At 29.3% G+C, this 16,068-nt stretch overlaps 1 protein-coding gene across 1 annotated transcript in view; it reads left to right on the forward strand.

Moving 5' to 3' along the window:
* Positions 1 to 15,189, forward strand: part of Sbf (SET domain binding factor) — a 320,087-nt gene extending 304,898 nt beyond the window's left edge. Inside the window, exons 40-41 of the mRNA XM_085822441.1 lie at positions 9,096 to 9,227; positions 10,967 to 15,189. Of these exons, the coding sequence (XP_085678567.1) occupies positions 9,096 to 9,227; positions 10,967 to 11,059 (225 nt within the window). The 3' untranslated portion in view covers positions 11,060 to 15,189. The remainder of the gene's footprint in view (positions 1 to 9,095; positions 9,228 to 10,966) is intronic.
* Positions 15,190 to 16,068: the final 879 nt, after the last annotated feature.

A 16,068-nucleotide genomic window follows, 5' to 3' on the forward strand; every position in this document is an offset into this window, starting at 1 on the left:
TACTGTTTCACAGCTTCACATTTGATTTGTATTACATTCAACTGTGGCTTAGAATTATCAAAAGAATAATAAAAATTATTGTTGAATTGAAAATGTTTCTCAGTTGAATCTTAAACATAATATACATTACAAAATTTGTTTAAAATTTTGTTTCAGCATATCAGTTACCTAAGTACTTTATATTTTAAGCACACTTTTTAAAATGCCTTTGGTACTGCTCTGCTTTATCACATAAAGCAATATTAATCTTTCTTTGTGAAAGCCATGTTTTCAAACTGCTGACAGCATTTCAGCTTTTGAAAATAGGTTCAATGGCTCTCAGAATGTTAACACTCTGTTTCAGATGATTCCAATGTTAATAAAACATTTTGCAATGAAGCTATGCAATATTGAAACTTTAAAAAAAAACATAATTAGGCTTAAATCCATTATGATTATAATTTGCTTTTATGCAGTTTGCTGTACCAACACCATTTTCACATTTTTTTACTGAACAGAATCTAAATCAGCGGGATAATAATTCATAAGAAGCAAAATTATTCTGTTCTCTCTCTTTCTAGAAAGAAACAAAACTTTTTTACAATAGAAAGCTGAAAACAGCAAAGCTGGATTAATATCACAGATTTTGGCATGATTGAAAGTCACTCATTTTATAAAATGTTGATATTAATTCAAAAAAATCTATCTCTAAATTAGGATGACTTGATACTGATTCTAATGCATTTTTATAGTAGTAATTAAAATAAACATCAGATAGAGGATATTGTTTAATCTGGATTGAAAATATATTTTAATATTCACTTTTATAAACAGCTTTACCCCAGAATTTGTCTTACTTTTAAAAACAAATAATCTGTACTATATTTTCTGAAACATTATCATCATCGATGACTACCGACTTCTGCTGGTGCTCATAAAAGTACTTTAAGTTGTCCTGAAATTCATTCTTTGATAGTTTTAACATGATTTTGTCGTAGTCACAGGTAATAGTTTCAGAATCACTGCCCTTTTTATTACATATTTGTTAACGGTATCTGGTTAATATTACAGACCGTTATTACCTTGAATGTAGATTGATTTTTTGTGGTTGCTATGTAATAAGAAGTAAGAAATTGTTACTGTTGTTGAATATATGACTGTGTTTTAGTATATTAGTTCTAATGAAAATGCAACATTATGTAATCACTGTCCAATTTTGAGCAGTTTATATAAAAAATCGTCATATATCTTTGAGTATTAGTTATTTAGCTATATAATTTATGAAACCTGCAGTAGGCTTAAGTTGGGTAGAAATGTGGCCAGATATTGATGCATGTTCAAACAGTTTTTTAACATATACACAATAGACATAAAAGAATCTAAAAGTTTCAGTTCTACTTAATTCAATAATGAAGATGCCATACAACTTTTAATACCTGACAGACAAGGATAAAGTTTTAACTACGTTGGAACCAAAAAGAAATTGAAAAGAATTTGAACCAAAAACCAAAATTGCACCAAAAAGAAATATTGTTGTGGAAACATTTGTATTTAATTGTAGTGTAAAAGTGAAGATTTTTTTTATCCATTCTACACTGATTTAAGAAAATTAATGAAATATTACTAATTTGTTGTTCAAGTTGATAGTGTTGTTAAATAGCAAACTGTACTTAGCATCACTGATGAGGGGCTTCAAGAGTGAATTTTAACTGAAAATCTTCCTTTAACAAGAGCTATAAAAAATATATAAAGTGGGTGAATTAATAAAATTCGGGCACAAATTATGCAGTGCAAGGAGAGAGGCTATATCAAAGTTATACAGTACAAAGTCCGTAATCCAGACTCGTCAGGACGTTGGCGATTCTGGATTATAGATCATCAATTTAAATCTGGTAAGATGGCATGCAGAAATTATACAATTAAAAATATGAAATCGTAATTTATGAAATAAAGAGCAATTATGATCTAAAGGGTATCAAATTTTACAAAAAAAAGCTTAATATTTATTTGTTTACTTTATAAAACATTTCTTTCAATATAAGTTGTTTAAGTTGCTTTGTTTTTTGTGCTAATACTTTCTCTTTAATTCTATAAACAGACATAATTTCTTGTTCAGTTACAAAGTTCCACTGTTCAAATCCTGTAATTGCTGTGCCGAGAATACCGACTAACTTGTCAATCGAAATTTTTTTCATTTTCTCTAACCTCTCTATCACTTTCTTCATGCCTTTTTCCATTTTTTGCAGCAATTCCAGTTTTTATTTGATGGACATCGAAACGTGCTTTTGCTTTGTAGATCCTTTGGCAGTTCCAGAATTGGAAACTCTTCTTGACATAATCGAAAGTTCAAGCTTAATTTTTATAAAATTTCTCTAACAGTCTGCAAAAAATAATAAGCCACATCCAATTAGAAGATTAAAGAACAGCGCAATCTGCAACATTAACTGAAATGCCTTAGAATCAGTAAAGATAATTTTAGCCTAGCTTATACCATTCAGTATACATTAAACACATCACGTATATGCGTAAAGCATACAAAAAAAGTGTGTAGCCTTTGAGGTCCGGATTATAGGTCATTTCGGATAATGGGCATCCAGATTACGGACTTTGTGCTGTATAATAAAGAGTGATGCTAATATGGGTTTTCAGGATTCATCTGGATCAAAACGTCTGTATCAGAATCATAAGCAGGGAATACCCAGTTTACAAAAACAGTATAAATGCAGTGAGTTAAGTAACTCTTCTTTGTGTTATAAATATCATGGTACACAAGAAATTCCATGCAGTGATAACCAATAACAGAGATTTACCTCAAGAATAGTCAAAGCAGAATTTTTTTAACTTTTTACTTATTTTTGAAGTTGAGAAAGAAGTTCCAGCAAATAAGTGGGGGAAAAAATTATTTACATTGCTGATAAAAAGTTAAGTTAAATAATGGTGTTTAGATTAATGTTTTACCATTACTTCTTATTTCTAACTGTAAAAATGGGAAGTTTGAGAAAACAAGTACTATCATTTTAGAGGCTATGCCAAAAATTAAACCTGTTGGTGTAATTAATTTAAGTTGTGGGGCTGATAACAGAAATCAGTTGTGTGTTTTTGTTGTTGTAAATAATAAATCACAAATTTTATTAGGATTAGATGGCTGTGGGAAACTTGTTGATAAACTAAATATGTTGATAAATTAAGTGTAACCTGCTTCAGCAGAATTATAGAGATATCTTTAAAGGTGAATCTGCATAAATTTGATAGAACATACTATATTAAGATGAAAGAAAATTGTTCACCCATCAATCGCTCACCTAGATAGGTACTAATCAGTTTGCTTCCTAAACTTGAAAAAAAAAAAAAAAAAAAAAATTGAAGCAGATGTAACAACAAGAGATTAACTTAGACTGTTGGTCCTCAAAGTTGGGTTAGTAAATTTATGGTTGTGGAGAAAACGGGTTAAACTCTTAGGTTAAGAGACTATGTTTTTAATACCCAGAATTGAGGAATTTGTTCCTAAATTAAAACTCTCTTAATATTCTTTATCTTAAAAGTGAATAATTTTTCCACATTGAACTGGATTTAAAAACACACACACAATGATTTTTACATGTTTAGCACCTCATATGGCTATTACAATTTTTTATGATTTATTTTATGTACATGAAGTGTTTCAGAAGAGAAATAAAGAAAATTATGGAAACATTCCTGAAGGTTTAGTTTATTTTGTTGACCTTTTCATTGCTTGAGAAAACGCATAAAGAATGCTATGAGCTAAAGAACTGAACGAGGAAGTTAATCAGAATAAAGCATCAAAAGTAAAATATTTGGGATATGTGTTTAGTGCTACAAGAATGAAACTTGATCATGATTATGTCAGTGCTATCACTGAAATCCCAAAGTCAACTAATAAAACTTCATTGCAAAGGATATTAGGCTGTATTAATTATTTAAGGCAGTAAACGGCATTGACTATATCATCTTTCAATAGAACTTCTGAAATGAAATGTAATATGACAGTATTAAGTCAAAATCTCCTTAAATCTTGAAAAATGGGATTCCTGGTACGCAAATTTTGATTCTTTTTGATTGTTGAAAGTCCTTTTTCAAAAAATAGCTTGAATGGTTGTATGTTAGCCAGTTGGACCAAGATGAGAAGCCAGTTATGTTTCTGTGTTGAAACTTATCTGAAGCAGAAAAAGTGTTATCTGCAAAATGAAAATTTTTCAGTCTAGTATTTGCTGTGTCTTTTTCATTATTTCATTTATAGTTGAGTAGTTGAAAAGGTAACTGATCACAAACCTTTAATGTCTATAATGAATTGCTCTGTAGTGTATCTAGTTAAAATCTGCAAAGCACTTTAAAATGTAATTTCATTCCACATTTCAAATTAACTCTAGAAAGATTTTGTATTGTGTAATAAAGAAAAACCTGAAAATTGACTTTAGACAAGAACTCTAGTTAGCAAGAGTGCTGTTGACTGCATATAAGAAAACAGAATTTCAGAAATTAAATCAGTTTATTTTTAGACTTCTAGACATCTAATACATATAAAAATTCTTGAAAGATATATTTTTGATTGAAAGATTTCAAATCGTGACATTAATACATTTTCTATTTCTTATTGCATAGCTTTTCTAATAAAATAACTGTCATGTATTTCTGACTTACGAGGTAACTACATTAGGAATAGTTGTGTCTCGCATAGCCTTTCTATTAGAATGACAGTTGTATCCGTTACTGACTTACTAGGTTAACTACATTAAGAATAAATTTAGGATAGAATTGAATAGTGCATATGTAGAAAGTCTAATCCAAATATGCAAGGACCATATGCCTTCTTATGTCATTATTTGCTACATATGTATGTAATGGTAGGCAGCATTTCCAAATGTGATGTTAACGTTTAACTTTCCATAAATTTGAATTTTATCACTGGGCACAGTTTGGAGGGTATTGTTGGACAGCGTTCAGATGAGTTTGCCTTTCAGCTGTCAAGCTAAATCTTTTCACATGATGATAACATTGGCTCCAGTATTGATGGGTATATTGCAAGGAACACTATTGATATGTCCCAGTATGAAAAGTGCATTACTGCCATCACTCATTGCAAAAATCTGAAGTGCTTTAAAACTGGGTTTCTCATTATTTGACAACACCTGCTCCACGAGAAGGCTAGATTTCTTTCCTACAACCTTGCTGGGGAGCAATCTTATTTTCTGTGTCTGAGCATGTTCTGCAGTTCCTTCACTTTACGGTCAGTTTCTTGTTTGATTAAATTGTCTAGATACGCAGTTAGTTTATCCACTGACTCCTGGAACTCTGATTGTATGGCGGTTTCTATGAGTTGCTTGCTGGGCTGCCCGGAATTTCATGGTGTACACTTAAACCCTTTTTAAATCCTTGGTGTCTGCCTTTTTCAGGGCCTTTCTGTAGCTCAGAATCTCAGATGAAGTACTGCAGGAACAGTATTTTCTTGTTTCTTGAAAAAGCGAGATCAGACAGTCTTTCAACACCCATGATGAACCTCCTGGGGATTTTCCTTGGACTTCGGTTGGCAAGATTTTAACTGAAGCCTGCTCTAGACTTTTAAACACTTCTTGCCAAAATGTGGCTCTAACATGCCAGATAGAGCTTCAAATTCTAATCTCTGGTTTGAGGCAGAATTTGGAGGATATCTTCTATCAGAGAAGCAGCGAGATGGCAGGCTTTAGCTTCTGAATCCCATCCATTTGCATTTGCTATTAGAATGAATTGTGTCGCATACTCTTGCCTAGAAGTCTTCCCATAGTATGTGAATAGCTTTATTAATTTAAATTGCCAACTTCCTTGGCGACAATTTCCTAATTAATTTAAATTGCCAACTTCCTTGGCAACAGCAGCAAAAACTCTGCCTTCAATTTTTTCTTCAACAGCAGGATTTCTTTTTTGAAGTTCTCCAATTTTATCTTTAATCATGTCTTTTCTGCCTTCCATTATTTTCTATTATGGCAGCAATTTCTCTTTTTATTTCTTGTTGATCTGCTTTCATCTCTGCTTTAACAGTTTCTTGGCCAGCTTCCATCTCTTTTTTAATGGATGCCTGTTCTGCTTCCATCTCTTCTTTAAATGTAGCAAAGGCTGCCGTGACCTGTCTTAGTTGCTCCTCCTTCACTCATGTCACCGGCATTCAATCCCACTTCTGATACCAAGAACTATTGCATGCATACAGGGTCATAATGGAATGAATGCACACAGTAATGATGATAGTTTGACAAAATTCATTTTACCAAAAAGAACAGTCCACAGTTCTAGAATTTTCCACAAAATAATCGTTACAACTCTTCACAGTATGCAGAGTACAGTCAGTAATTATACTTCAAACTACTAAGAATATTAAACACAATGCAGTGCAAAGTTAATTTAAAAGGTGAAGTGCTGTCAGATATCTCAGTAATCCAACTTCAGCTCTAAACTAACAACTGAGAGCAGATGCTGTGTCCGATCTTATATAGTTTTCATGTGGTGGCCAAGAAATCTCTAGTACATAGATGGATAAAAAAAAAAAAAGTTTCAAGCATTATCATTTGAAAAGTAATTATTGTGGAGGGAATAACTTCCCCAGAGTGTAGACAGATGGCACTAATTGTGCGGTAAGGTAGAGAAAGTTCACAGACACGTCAGAGCGATCAAAATGGCAAGTTAGATTTAGCATTTAGAAAAGTGGTCTCACTTGTAGGTGTGAGCCGTGATTCATTATCCTGATCGAGTGCTTGGAGTGGAGCCATACGACTACTGCCAATCGCTATTCTGCCACTTTGACAAGGTTATGTGGAGTTATCTGATGCAAGCAACCTGTCATGTTGAGTAATGGTGTCATCCTTCTGCATGACAGTGCTCCATACTGTTCTCCAAAATCAAAAATTGTTGCAAAAGTTCAAGTGGGAAGTCTGGAGTCCCCCCCCCTATAGCCCACATTTAGTACCTAGTGTGACTATATCTTTTTTCCAAAATTGAAGGAACATTAATTTCGAATGGGGTTTTCTTCAGACAGCGAAGTGGAAAAACTACTGAAAACTGGCTCAATGGCCAGGGATGTGATTTCTCCCAAGCCAGGCTTAACAATTTGGTCTTGAATTCAGATAAATACCTGAATAGATTTAGTGATTATGTGGGAAAATGATAGGCAAGTATGTTAATTCTGTTTTAATTAATGATTTCTATTTTCTGTCTATTGTTCATAAATATTTTATTTATTTCCCCTGTAATTGCGTTTTTTTTTGGGGGGGCGATGGATCCACCCTCATACTTCTCAAAATTACTGGAATTCATAAGAGAGCCATATGCAGTTACAGTTGCATATATAGATTAAATACAGTTACTCAATTACAATAACCATCGATTTCGCCTTTTCAGATATTCATGTTATTTTATACAAAAAAAATCGCATATAATTTCTACAGAATTTTCTACACATGTACAAAATTCACAGCAAAATGTTTTCAAGAATGTTATGCCAAAAACAAAAAAGAAATATATCAACCAGCCATGAATGCATCTTTCATATAATAACTCATCATCTATGAAAGGCTTAAAATTTTAAATAACATGTATTTATTTCAAAAATGAAAACCTTTTACTGTAACTCTAGATTTTAGTAATGTATATTATATTCTTGCATTTCATAAAATTGTTAAACTTTAATTTCTGTGAAGTTTCCTAAAGCTTGAGTTATTGCACTTTTTGATTGGATTGGAAAGCATGAAAAAGTAGCAGTGGCCTCTCCCGGATTCGAAATATGACCTTCCAATTGCAAGCCATATATGCTTCCAGCAGCACCATAAAAGCAAGCAGCAAAAAGAGAGAAAATACCTTCACGTAGAGGGGGACTAAAGAGATGTGGACCCAGTTGCTAAATTCTGGAGGTGATGAATTATCGCTCATCACATTTTAGTTTGGGCACCACTGTAGAGTCATTAGATTTATTGATCGGAACAAAAAATATGAAAAACCAGCAATGCTTTTATTGCAATTTGAACTCAGAACCTTTTTGCTAGCCAATTACAACATGAAGGCACTCAGTGAGAAGGGAGAAGATACTATACAAACATTGACTAAATTATAACGCCTGATCTTTCTGATACTGAAATTATGTTTACATGCATTTGTAGTAATAAATTTAATGGATGTGCATCGCAGTAAAACTTTCCTTACAATTGATTTTTTTAAAGCGTTTAAACTCTATATTTGGAACTTTTTAAGTATTAGTTTGTAAAAATATAAATAAATATGTATAGAATAAACAGTTTATGGAATATATGCATAGAAAAATATACATTGGAAGAATTTTATCTGATGAGATATGTATAAAATTATTATTTAATGTTAAAAATGCAAGTGTTCAGAGCTTAATTGTAAAATATTTTAACGAGCATGTTGGTCCATTCTTTATTGCCTTGTATGTGTTTTCAAAGTACTGTGTTACTTATATGTGTAGATCAGTAACATGTCATTGAAAAATGTGTTTATATATGTTATAAGAGTATAGTGATTATGATATTGGGATGCACACCATGTAAAGTTGTTAGCTAAAGATGTATTATATAATATTGTATTAATCTGACTGTAAAAACCTACAGTAAGTACAGTACAGTACAGTTATTACTTTTGCAGTTAAAATATCATTGCTATTATCAATCCATATCCAGGACATCAAAATTGTGTACTTCCTTATTATATCGGCTTCCAAGATTGAATCACTAATCAACTGAGATATCTTGCCAAAATCTTGCCACATATTCTTACAGCTTGCTACATGTAACACCTTGTTGATTTAGCAATTAAATTTTGAAGGCCGCTATGATATGGCAGTACCCAAAACTGTAATGAGAAAGTGTGTTCTGTAACCCTTCAAAATTAGCATCATTCCTTAAATGTCTAAAAATATTTAATACAAATGTAACTAACTTCAGCTGTTGTCACATGCATTAGGTGCAGGCTATTTTGCCTAATATTTTATTTAAATTCTTTCTCGTATTAGATTTGAGAATGTAAATCTTCTCCTATTCTTCTGCCCTCTTTTTTTTTTTTTTTTTTTTTTTTTTTTTTTTTTCTTAAATCTGTTTTAATGTTTCTTCTGTTTGGTGTAGCTGAGGTATTATGATGCAATGGAAGATTCTCACAGCAAAGGCCTTATTGATTTGGCTGAGGTTATGTCTGTGGCTCCTGCAACATCAGTTCAAGGAGCACCAAAAAAAGCAGATGAAAAAGCTTTCTTTGATGTAAGCTGAAATTACATTGAAATTTTATTTAAAACCATTATTGAACTTTTTAAAATTTCCATCAAATATTACTTGCATAGGAAACCAGATTAAATATATTTATGTTAAAATTATAGTTTAATTTTAAAAATCGTATAGGGATTTTGAGTATTTGTTGTTGAAACCTCAAAGGTCTATGGACCAGGGTTTCAAAAATATTTAGTGTAAGCTTTTTTTTTATTCATGTTTTGTATTTTTATCTCTTTCTTTGGTTTTATCAAAAAATAATAGCTAAAGTAAAATTATTTTAATAATATTACCAGATTTCTTTGCTTCTGAAATGCACCTCTGTTTGCATATTAACATTGCTAAAACAGAGTGCATTAAAGTGATAACATCTTAGAATTGCAAATTTTCCTGAATAGTTAAATTATTTTGATATAATTAATTTTTCCAAATAACTCTAAATAGATGTGTTATTAATAAATCATTATGTTATTAATAAGTCAGATTGTTAAAAAAAATCTGTTGAGCATATTTTGCAATTTTATATCATGATTTTATTTTCCTAGAATCAAAGCCCCCTTCCCCAAATACTGAAATTAAGGAGCACATCTTAGAATTTAAGAAATACTGTATTTTGCAGTATACAGTGTTTCATCTTGACAGACACATATTTATATGTATTTAAAAAAGTTCGGAATAATGCTCTTCAGTTTCAGAAAATGGGCAGGGTATAAAAAGGGAGAAAATTCACATCTGTTTTCAACTTTTAGTCAAGCAGGTCAGTATTTTGCAAGTCACAATTATACAGATTTTTATCTAATATGGTTCTGTATGCAGTCAGTGTACCTTTAAATGGACATAAAAAGGGCTTTTAATAAGTAATTTACAGTCAAACTTATCTAAAATGACGACCCAGGATTCCAGATGATTTTGGTCTTGTGTAGAGAAGGTTGTTGTGGAGAACATGATTATGAGTAATGCTTAATGCTGATTATTGATTATACTATGAGAAAAAATTATCATTATCAAAGGAATCTTTTTGAGAGATTTCTTTGCATACTTAGTTTCAATTAAAAAAAAAAAAAAAAAGTTAAAATTAGCCAGGACTATAAAAGTATTGTCAGATGAAGAATAACTTCCAAATAATCATAAAATGATTAATTTAAATTTGACCATTTTAAATATTGATATGATAGATTTAATTATATCAATTTGATTCAGTTGACTGCTTTCTTTGGTAATGATTTCCCTCTCCACTTTTTTTCCTATATAATGGAAAATCTTTTCAACATAAGTGGAACTATTGATATACATTTACATGTGCTGTTTACTGTAAAATTGTTATTAAAGTTGAAATTTATTTTCTATGAAACTTTCATATTAATAAAACATTTTGTAATCTTTTTTTTTTTTTTGTTTTTTTTTTTTTTTTTTTGTTTTAACATTACTTTTCTAAAGAACAAACATTGAAAACTGGACATTATTTCATTAATGTTACAGTTACAAAAGCTCATATTTCTCTTTCTCAGAAATTTTTCTTTTGCATATATAAAATACATGATTTTTATATACATATAATTGATTTTAAGTTGAACGAATTTGTGTTTTGAAAATTTTTGTCTGTACAGTATAGCATCCTATAAAGCATTAAGCTCTTATAAAAAATTAATTTGCAATTTAATTTAGTTGTAAATCTAAATTTATATATCATAATACAATGTTTTATCTCAGAATGATTTTATTAAACTTTTCAGTTACGTACCATTAGACGGACATATAACTTTATGGCTGCAGATAATGTAGCGGCTCAGGAATGGGTGGAAAAGATCCAGGCCTGCTTACAGTAGTTATTTATGGACAACTTTTAAAGTACTGTTACTTTACAGTACAGTTACCTAACTATGGAGATTGTGTGCTCTAATTTTGATAAAATCGAACAATCCTTAAAGACATTTTGCTTTATTCTGTCGCACATTTGTTACATACATATTCCTGCGTGTTACTATGCTCATCAGTAAAACAGGTGATGCTATTTTAGGAATGTCTTAGCCAAATAAATGTCGACAATGTTTTCTCTAACTATGCAAAGAACTATATACTTGTTTGGTGTTAACATCGCATAATAATTGAAACAGTGGAGGAGAAGCTCAAATTTTGCTATGCTGCATTGTGTGCCATGGTTCATTTTTGTACTTTAATTTGTAGTACATAGCAATATTATTCAGCAAGTTCCAGTTTTAATGATTTTCTTAAGCTGCATAAAACATATCTGAAACTGCATCTTACTGTATAATTGTGCACTTATGTTTTTGGCCTGTCATCAAAGTATATTTATACATTTTCGTTGACTCATTTTGTTAAATTTTGTATTAATTTTTATGAAACTTCATTTTTGTACTTTCATAAAATTTGGCCTAATGTGTGTGTATATGTGATCAATTTGTTTTTCTTATTTGCACCCGAATGTGATAACTGCTAATGTTAAAGTAAAATTCTTTTATTGTACAGTTTTTGTTTTTATAAATATATTGAACTTTATGCAGTTAAAAGTCATTTTAATGTATATTTTGAAAAAAAAAAATCAGTTGGAAATGTCATCTTCCATGTAGTTGCTATGTAATTTTTCTTCTAGTGATATTATTTTGGAATGTTTAAGAAGGAAATATGTATCAGAAAATTTTTAATGACTGCATTTTGCTGTGTGAAAGGAGTTGAGTAAAATGTAGCAGCATTTTTTGAACTTATCACACGTTACTTAGTATATTTGAAGCACATTATATTTTTTTTAATCAAATATAGTATGTGCCTCTGTAAATGGATGATTTCTGATTATTTGAATTATGGTCAGCATTCAACATTTGCAGAAATTTGATCATATCAAAGACATTATTGTGAGCAAAGAAGTGGATAGAATAAATGTATGTTAAAAATTCTGAAATTTTAATGATGTTTTTATTGATAAATTAAATCACTGCATATTCATATTGTTGAGTACTGATATTTTTTGCGGGGAAGGGGAAATAAGTATGCAAATGAATTGTGATTCTTCTTCTATATAAGTTTCAAATTTGATATTTTTCTTTATTTGTATATGTTTTTAAACATTTTTTTCCCATTGTTAAATCCATAGATTTATGTAGGTAGTTCCCATTCTTTGTCACTCATAGGTAAAGCTTTTTATCAAAATTAAGTTGTATCATATCTTGTAATGCATGCATTATGCAATGCTGTTTTTATTAGTTTTTATATGCTGTTATGAAATATCATTACATAGTTTTGCCAGGAAATAGTTATAATTAATTGATTATGTTTGAACATTTAACAAAAAGTTATACTGATTAAAAAAGTTTTAGTTACATTCTCTATTAAAAAAATGAAATTTCAGAAATATATTGTGTATGCTTTTTGTGTTACACTTTCAGAATGAATAGTGCAAAGAATTTATGAATTCATTTGTGTTCAATTTAACATCAAAAATTCAAAATGAGATGAGATTTAATAAGAATTATTTTCACCTATTTTTTGTATTTATTAATAAAAATATAGTGATAAAAATTGAGATAATTGGAATTGTATATTTTAATATTTCATGCTTCCAATAATTAAAATTATATTTTTATCAGGTAAGTATTGTAATAAAAAGTTTAAAAAGTAAGGCTGATTTGCATTTAAATTAGTTAGGTCATTGAAGAGTTGTGTGCTGGAAAGTGTCTTTCTGTAATTTTGAAAATACTGTGTAGGATTTAACAAAATGAGAGTGGCACCAAAAATTTATACGGCTAACTTCATATACTCAGAAATTAATGTCTGTTTATTATTTTATTCACTGTTAGTAATGCACTTAATATAAGCATTGGAGAAAATAAGCAAGATTTAGTAACTTTTATGTTATTTATTGAATTATTTGAAATTTAATTGATCAATAATTAATTTTTTGAGATTATTGATTAAAAATTTTGTTACATATGATAATATATTAGCTTTTGTTACATTAAATTTGAAAGCTTTAATTGATATTTCATTCTAAATTTTGTGTAACATTTAATTTTATGATTTTGTTTACATAAAATAAGCTTATTATTTAATTAAAAATTAGATTTAAATTTGGACTCTTCCATTCCAAAACAAGCTCTTTGATACCATGTATGTTATTTTCTTTTCAAGCTGCATTTTCACATTTTCTTTCTAGCATGTATTTTATGGTTGCATTTCATGCTTTGAATCTGATTAATTCAGTATTTGTGATTTCAAAATAAAGAAAGGAAGAAACTTTTTTTTTTTTTTTTTTTTTTTCTGTATTCATTAAGAAAGCTCCTTAACAGAATTTGAGATTTATGTCGTGTGTACATTAATTAATAATATCTATTAATTTTCTTTCACATGTCAGAATAGTACTTTTCGAGATTAATTTGAAACCCTATATTCCTCTCTTATTATCATAAGTGCAGATCTTTGGCTTTCTGTGTACTATCTTAAACCTTTAAATTTATTCATAGATGGACCTTTTTTTTCCTTAGAGAGCTGTATTAGTTCTCTGAATTTTAGCTGTTATTTTCTAATTTATGCGACTATGTTAATCAACGTTGTGAATGTTTTCTGATATATTTCTATTATTACTATATCTTAATATTTCTAAAAATATATTTAGAAATATATCTCGGTATATTTATAGACCATTCTTTCTGGAACCAAGCCATCCCCTCCCTTGGTGTCATATTTTGTTGTTATCCCTTATTCACTCTTTTCAATTCAAAAGAGTATATTTATTGCAGATGGTGAATTTTATCATTGCAAATCTTATTTACTGTATGAAAATTTTGCAGAAATATAAATTTGTGAATTATTTAAAGCTATTATTTCTTCCTATCAGTATCTTAAAAATGTGTTTAATGGAATAATATTTAAATGTTGCTTAAGAGTCTCACATGTATTGTTTATAATTCATTATTTAAGGACTTTCTCTCTTTCTCATTTTTTTGGGGGGGAGGAGGTAGAAATTTTGGATTTGTAGCAAAGTTATCCAAAGAAAGTGCTTCCATTTTATGCGGATAATTTCCATTTAACAGTAACTTTGTCTCAGTAATTTTTAAGTCCTAAGTTTTTTTACCTAAGTTCCCCCTTTTCTCTTTTATACATATTGAAAAAATAATTTAAAATTATCTACCAAAACCTTCACCACATTTGATTAAAGTTTTTGAAAAGATTTTGATTAAGGTAGAAACTGTGCAAAATGTGTTTTCCTTTCTATTCATAGAGATGAGATTAAAATATAATTTATTCATTAAAAATGCAATAATAATAATACTTAATTATCAGTTATTAGATTATTTGACAACAAATACAGAATTAAATTCAAAGAAATTTTAAACAACAGCTGCTGTTTTAAAAAATTTTATGAAAGTTCTGCTATAAATGTTATTTTTATTATATATAAATTCATTTTTAAAAGAATCTTTAATGCATTTTATTAAAATTTTCTGTTCCCATCCCCATCTTACCAAGTTTTTAAATTAAGAATCTTTCAAACAGTTTTATTCTTTGTAAAAATTGTATAACTTATAGAAGACTCAATTAATGATTATCTGTTTGAATGTAAAGATGTTTTATTTAATGACTAAAGTTTGAATGTAGAGATTTGGTATGTTTAAAAATGATGATGCATTGCGAAAAGCAACGTGCTATAAGTAATGTTTTAGTATCATTTTAAGTGAGAAGTCATGCAAGTACAAAAGTCCTGCGCTTTAGTTTTCTGGAAACTGTATTTAAAATATATACATTTTGCTTCCTATTGTACATTTTTCATTTGTGCAAATGTTATGTGCTGTTTGTACATTTAATAAATTTATATATTTTACATACAGTTTTAAATAGAGCATTATATGAAGTTTAAGATTGTATGTATCTATGTATGTATTTTTATTGCATTTATAAAATTAAATTATGAAAAATATAAATACAAGTGAAATTTTATTATTCATCTTTATTTATTTATTTTCAAAAGAAATTTTAAATGTTAAAGTAAACCTGAAAGGGTGTAAAATCAATTATTAGTTTGTAATTAAAATCATTTGATATCATTGCTGATAATTTTTCTCAACATACTTCTTTAAATATCATTTTAATAGAATCTGCAATAGAGTAGTCCTTATCAATACTTTTCCAGCAATTTTTGGAGGGGGGGAGTGTAAAAATTTTCACCATTTTAATTTAAAATAGCAGTAGCTAGCTTACTGTGCTTAATTTTTTTTTTTTTTTTTTTTTTTTTTTTTTTTTTTTTTTTTTTTACTCATGGTTTCATACAGTAGCTGGATAAAGAAACTGAAACATTTCCCAAGTATAGCACTTCAACTATGAAGTCAGTTTGGATATTTCTACTTGGAAATTCGTTCAGTAGTATTAAAGGTGCTGATTGCAAACATTTTGAATCATAGGACATAAACAGGGAGTGTATCGGAGCTCAGATGAAAACTAGTTGTTGGTATTTATTAGATGTTCATAATATTCAAACTGTGTGCCCTACACACAGAAAAGTAAGACTTTTATCTTAGTTAGAGTAACTGCTATTAAAAAAATTGATGAAGCAAGAGAAAGTTAATTATCTGAAAAGGATGTTAGACTGTTAAAAAATTGTCACCAAAAACCCATAAAACAATCAATGGCTTCTAAAATTGTAGCAGAACTAAATATCTCCTAAACTGTCCCATTTTTAGAAAAATTGTCAAGTTGTCCAGTACTTCATAGGACTAAAATTTATTTTTGGGCTAAGTCACTAATACCCAGTACCCATCATAAATACTGGCTTCAGTGTTGTCAAGTATCTAAAAACCAATAAAGAAATCTCAAACAGCATAACACT

Source organism: Stegodyphus dumicola, chromosome 8, assembly GCF_044657685.1.
Source record: "Stegodyphus dumicola isolate Sdum_Otavi_A_Nest chromosome 8, ASM4465768v1".
In the NCBI taxonomy this organism is placed as follows: Eukaryota; Metazoa; Arthropoda; class Arachnida; order Araneae; family Eresidae; genus Stegodyphus; species Stegodyphus dumicola.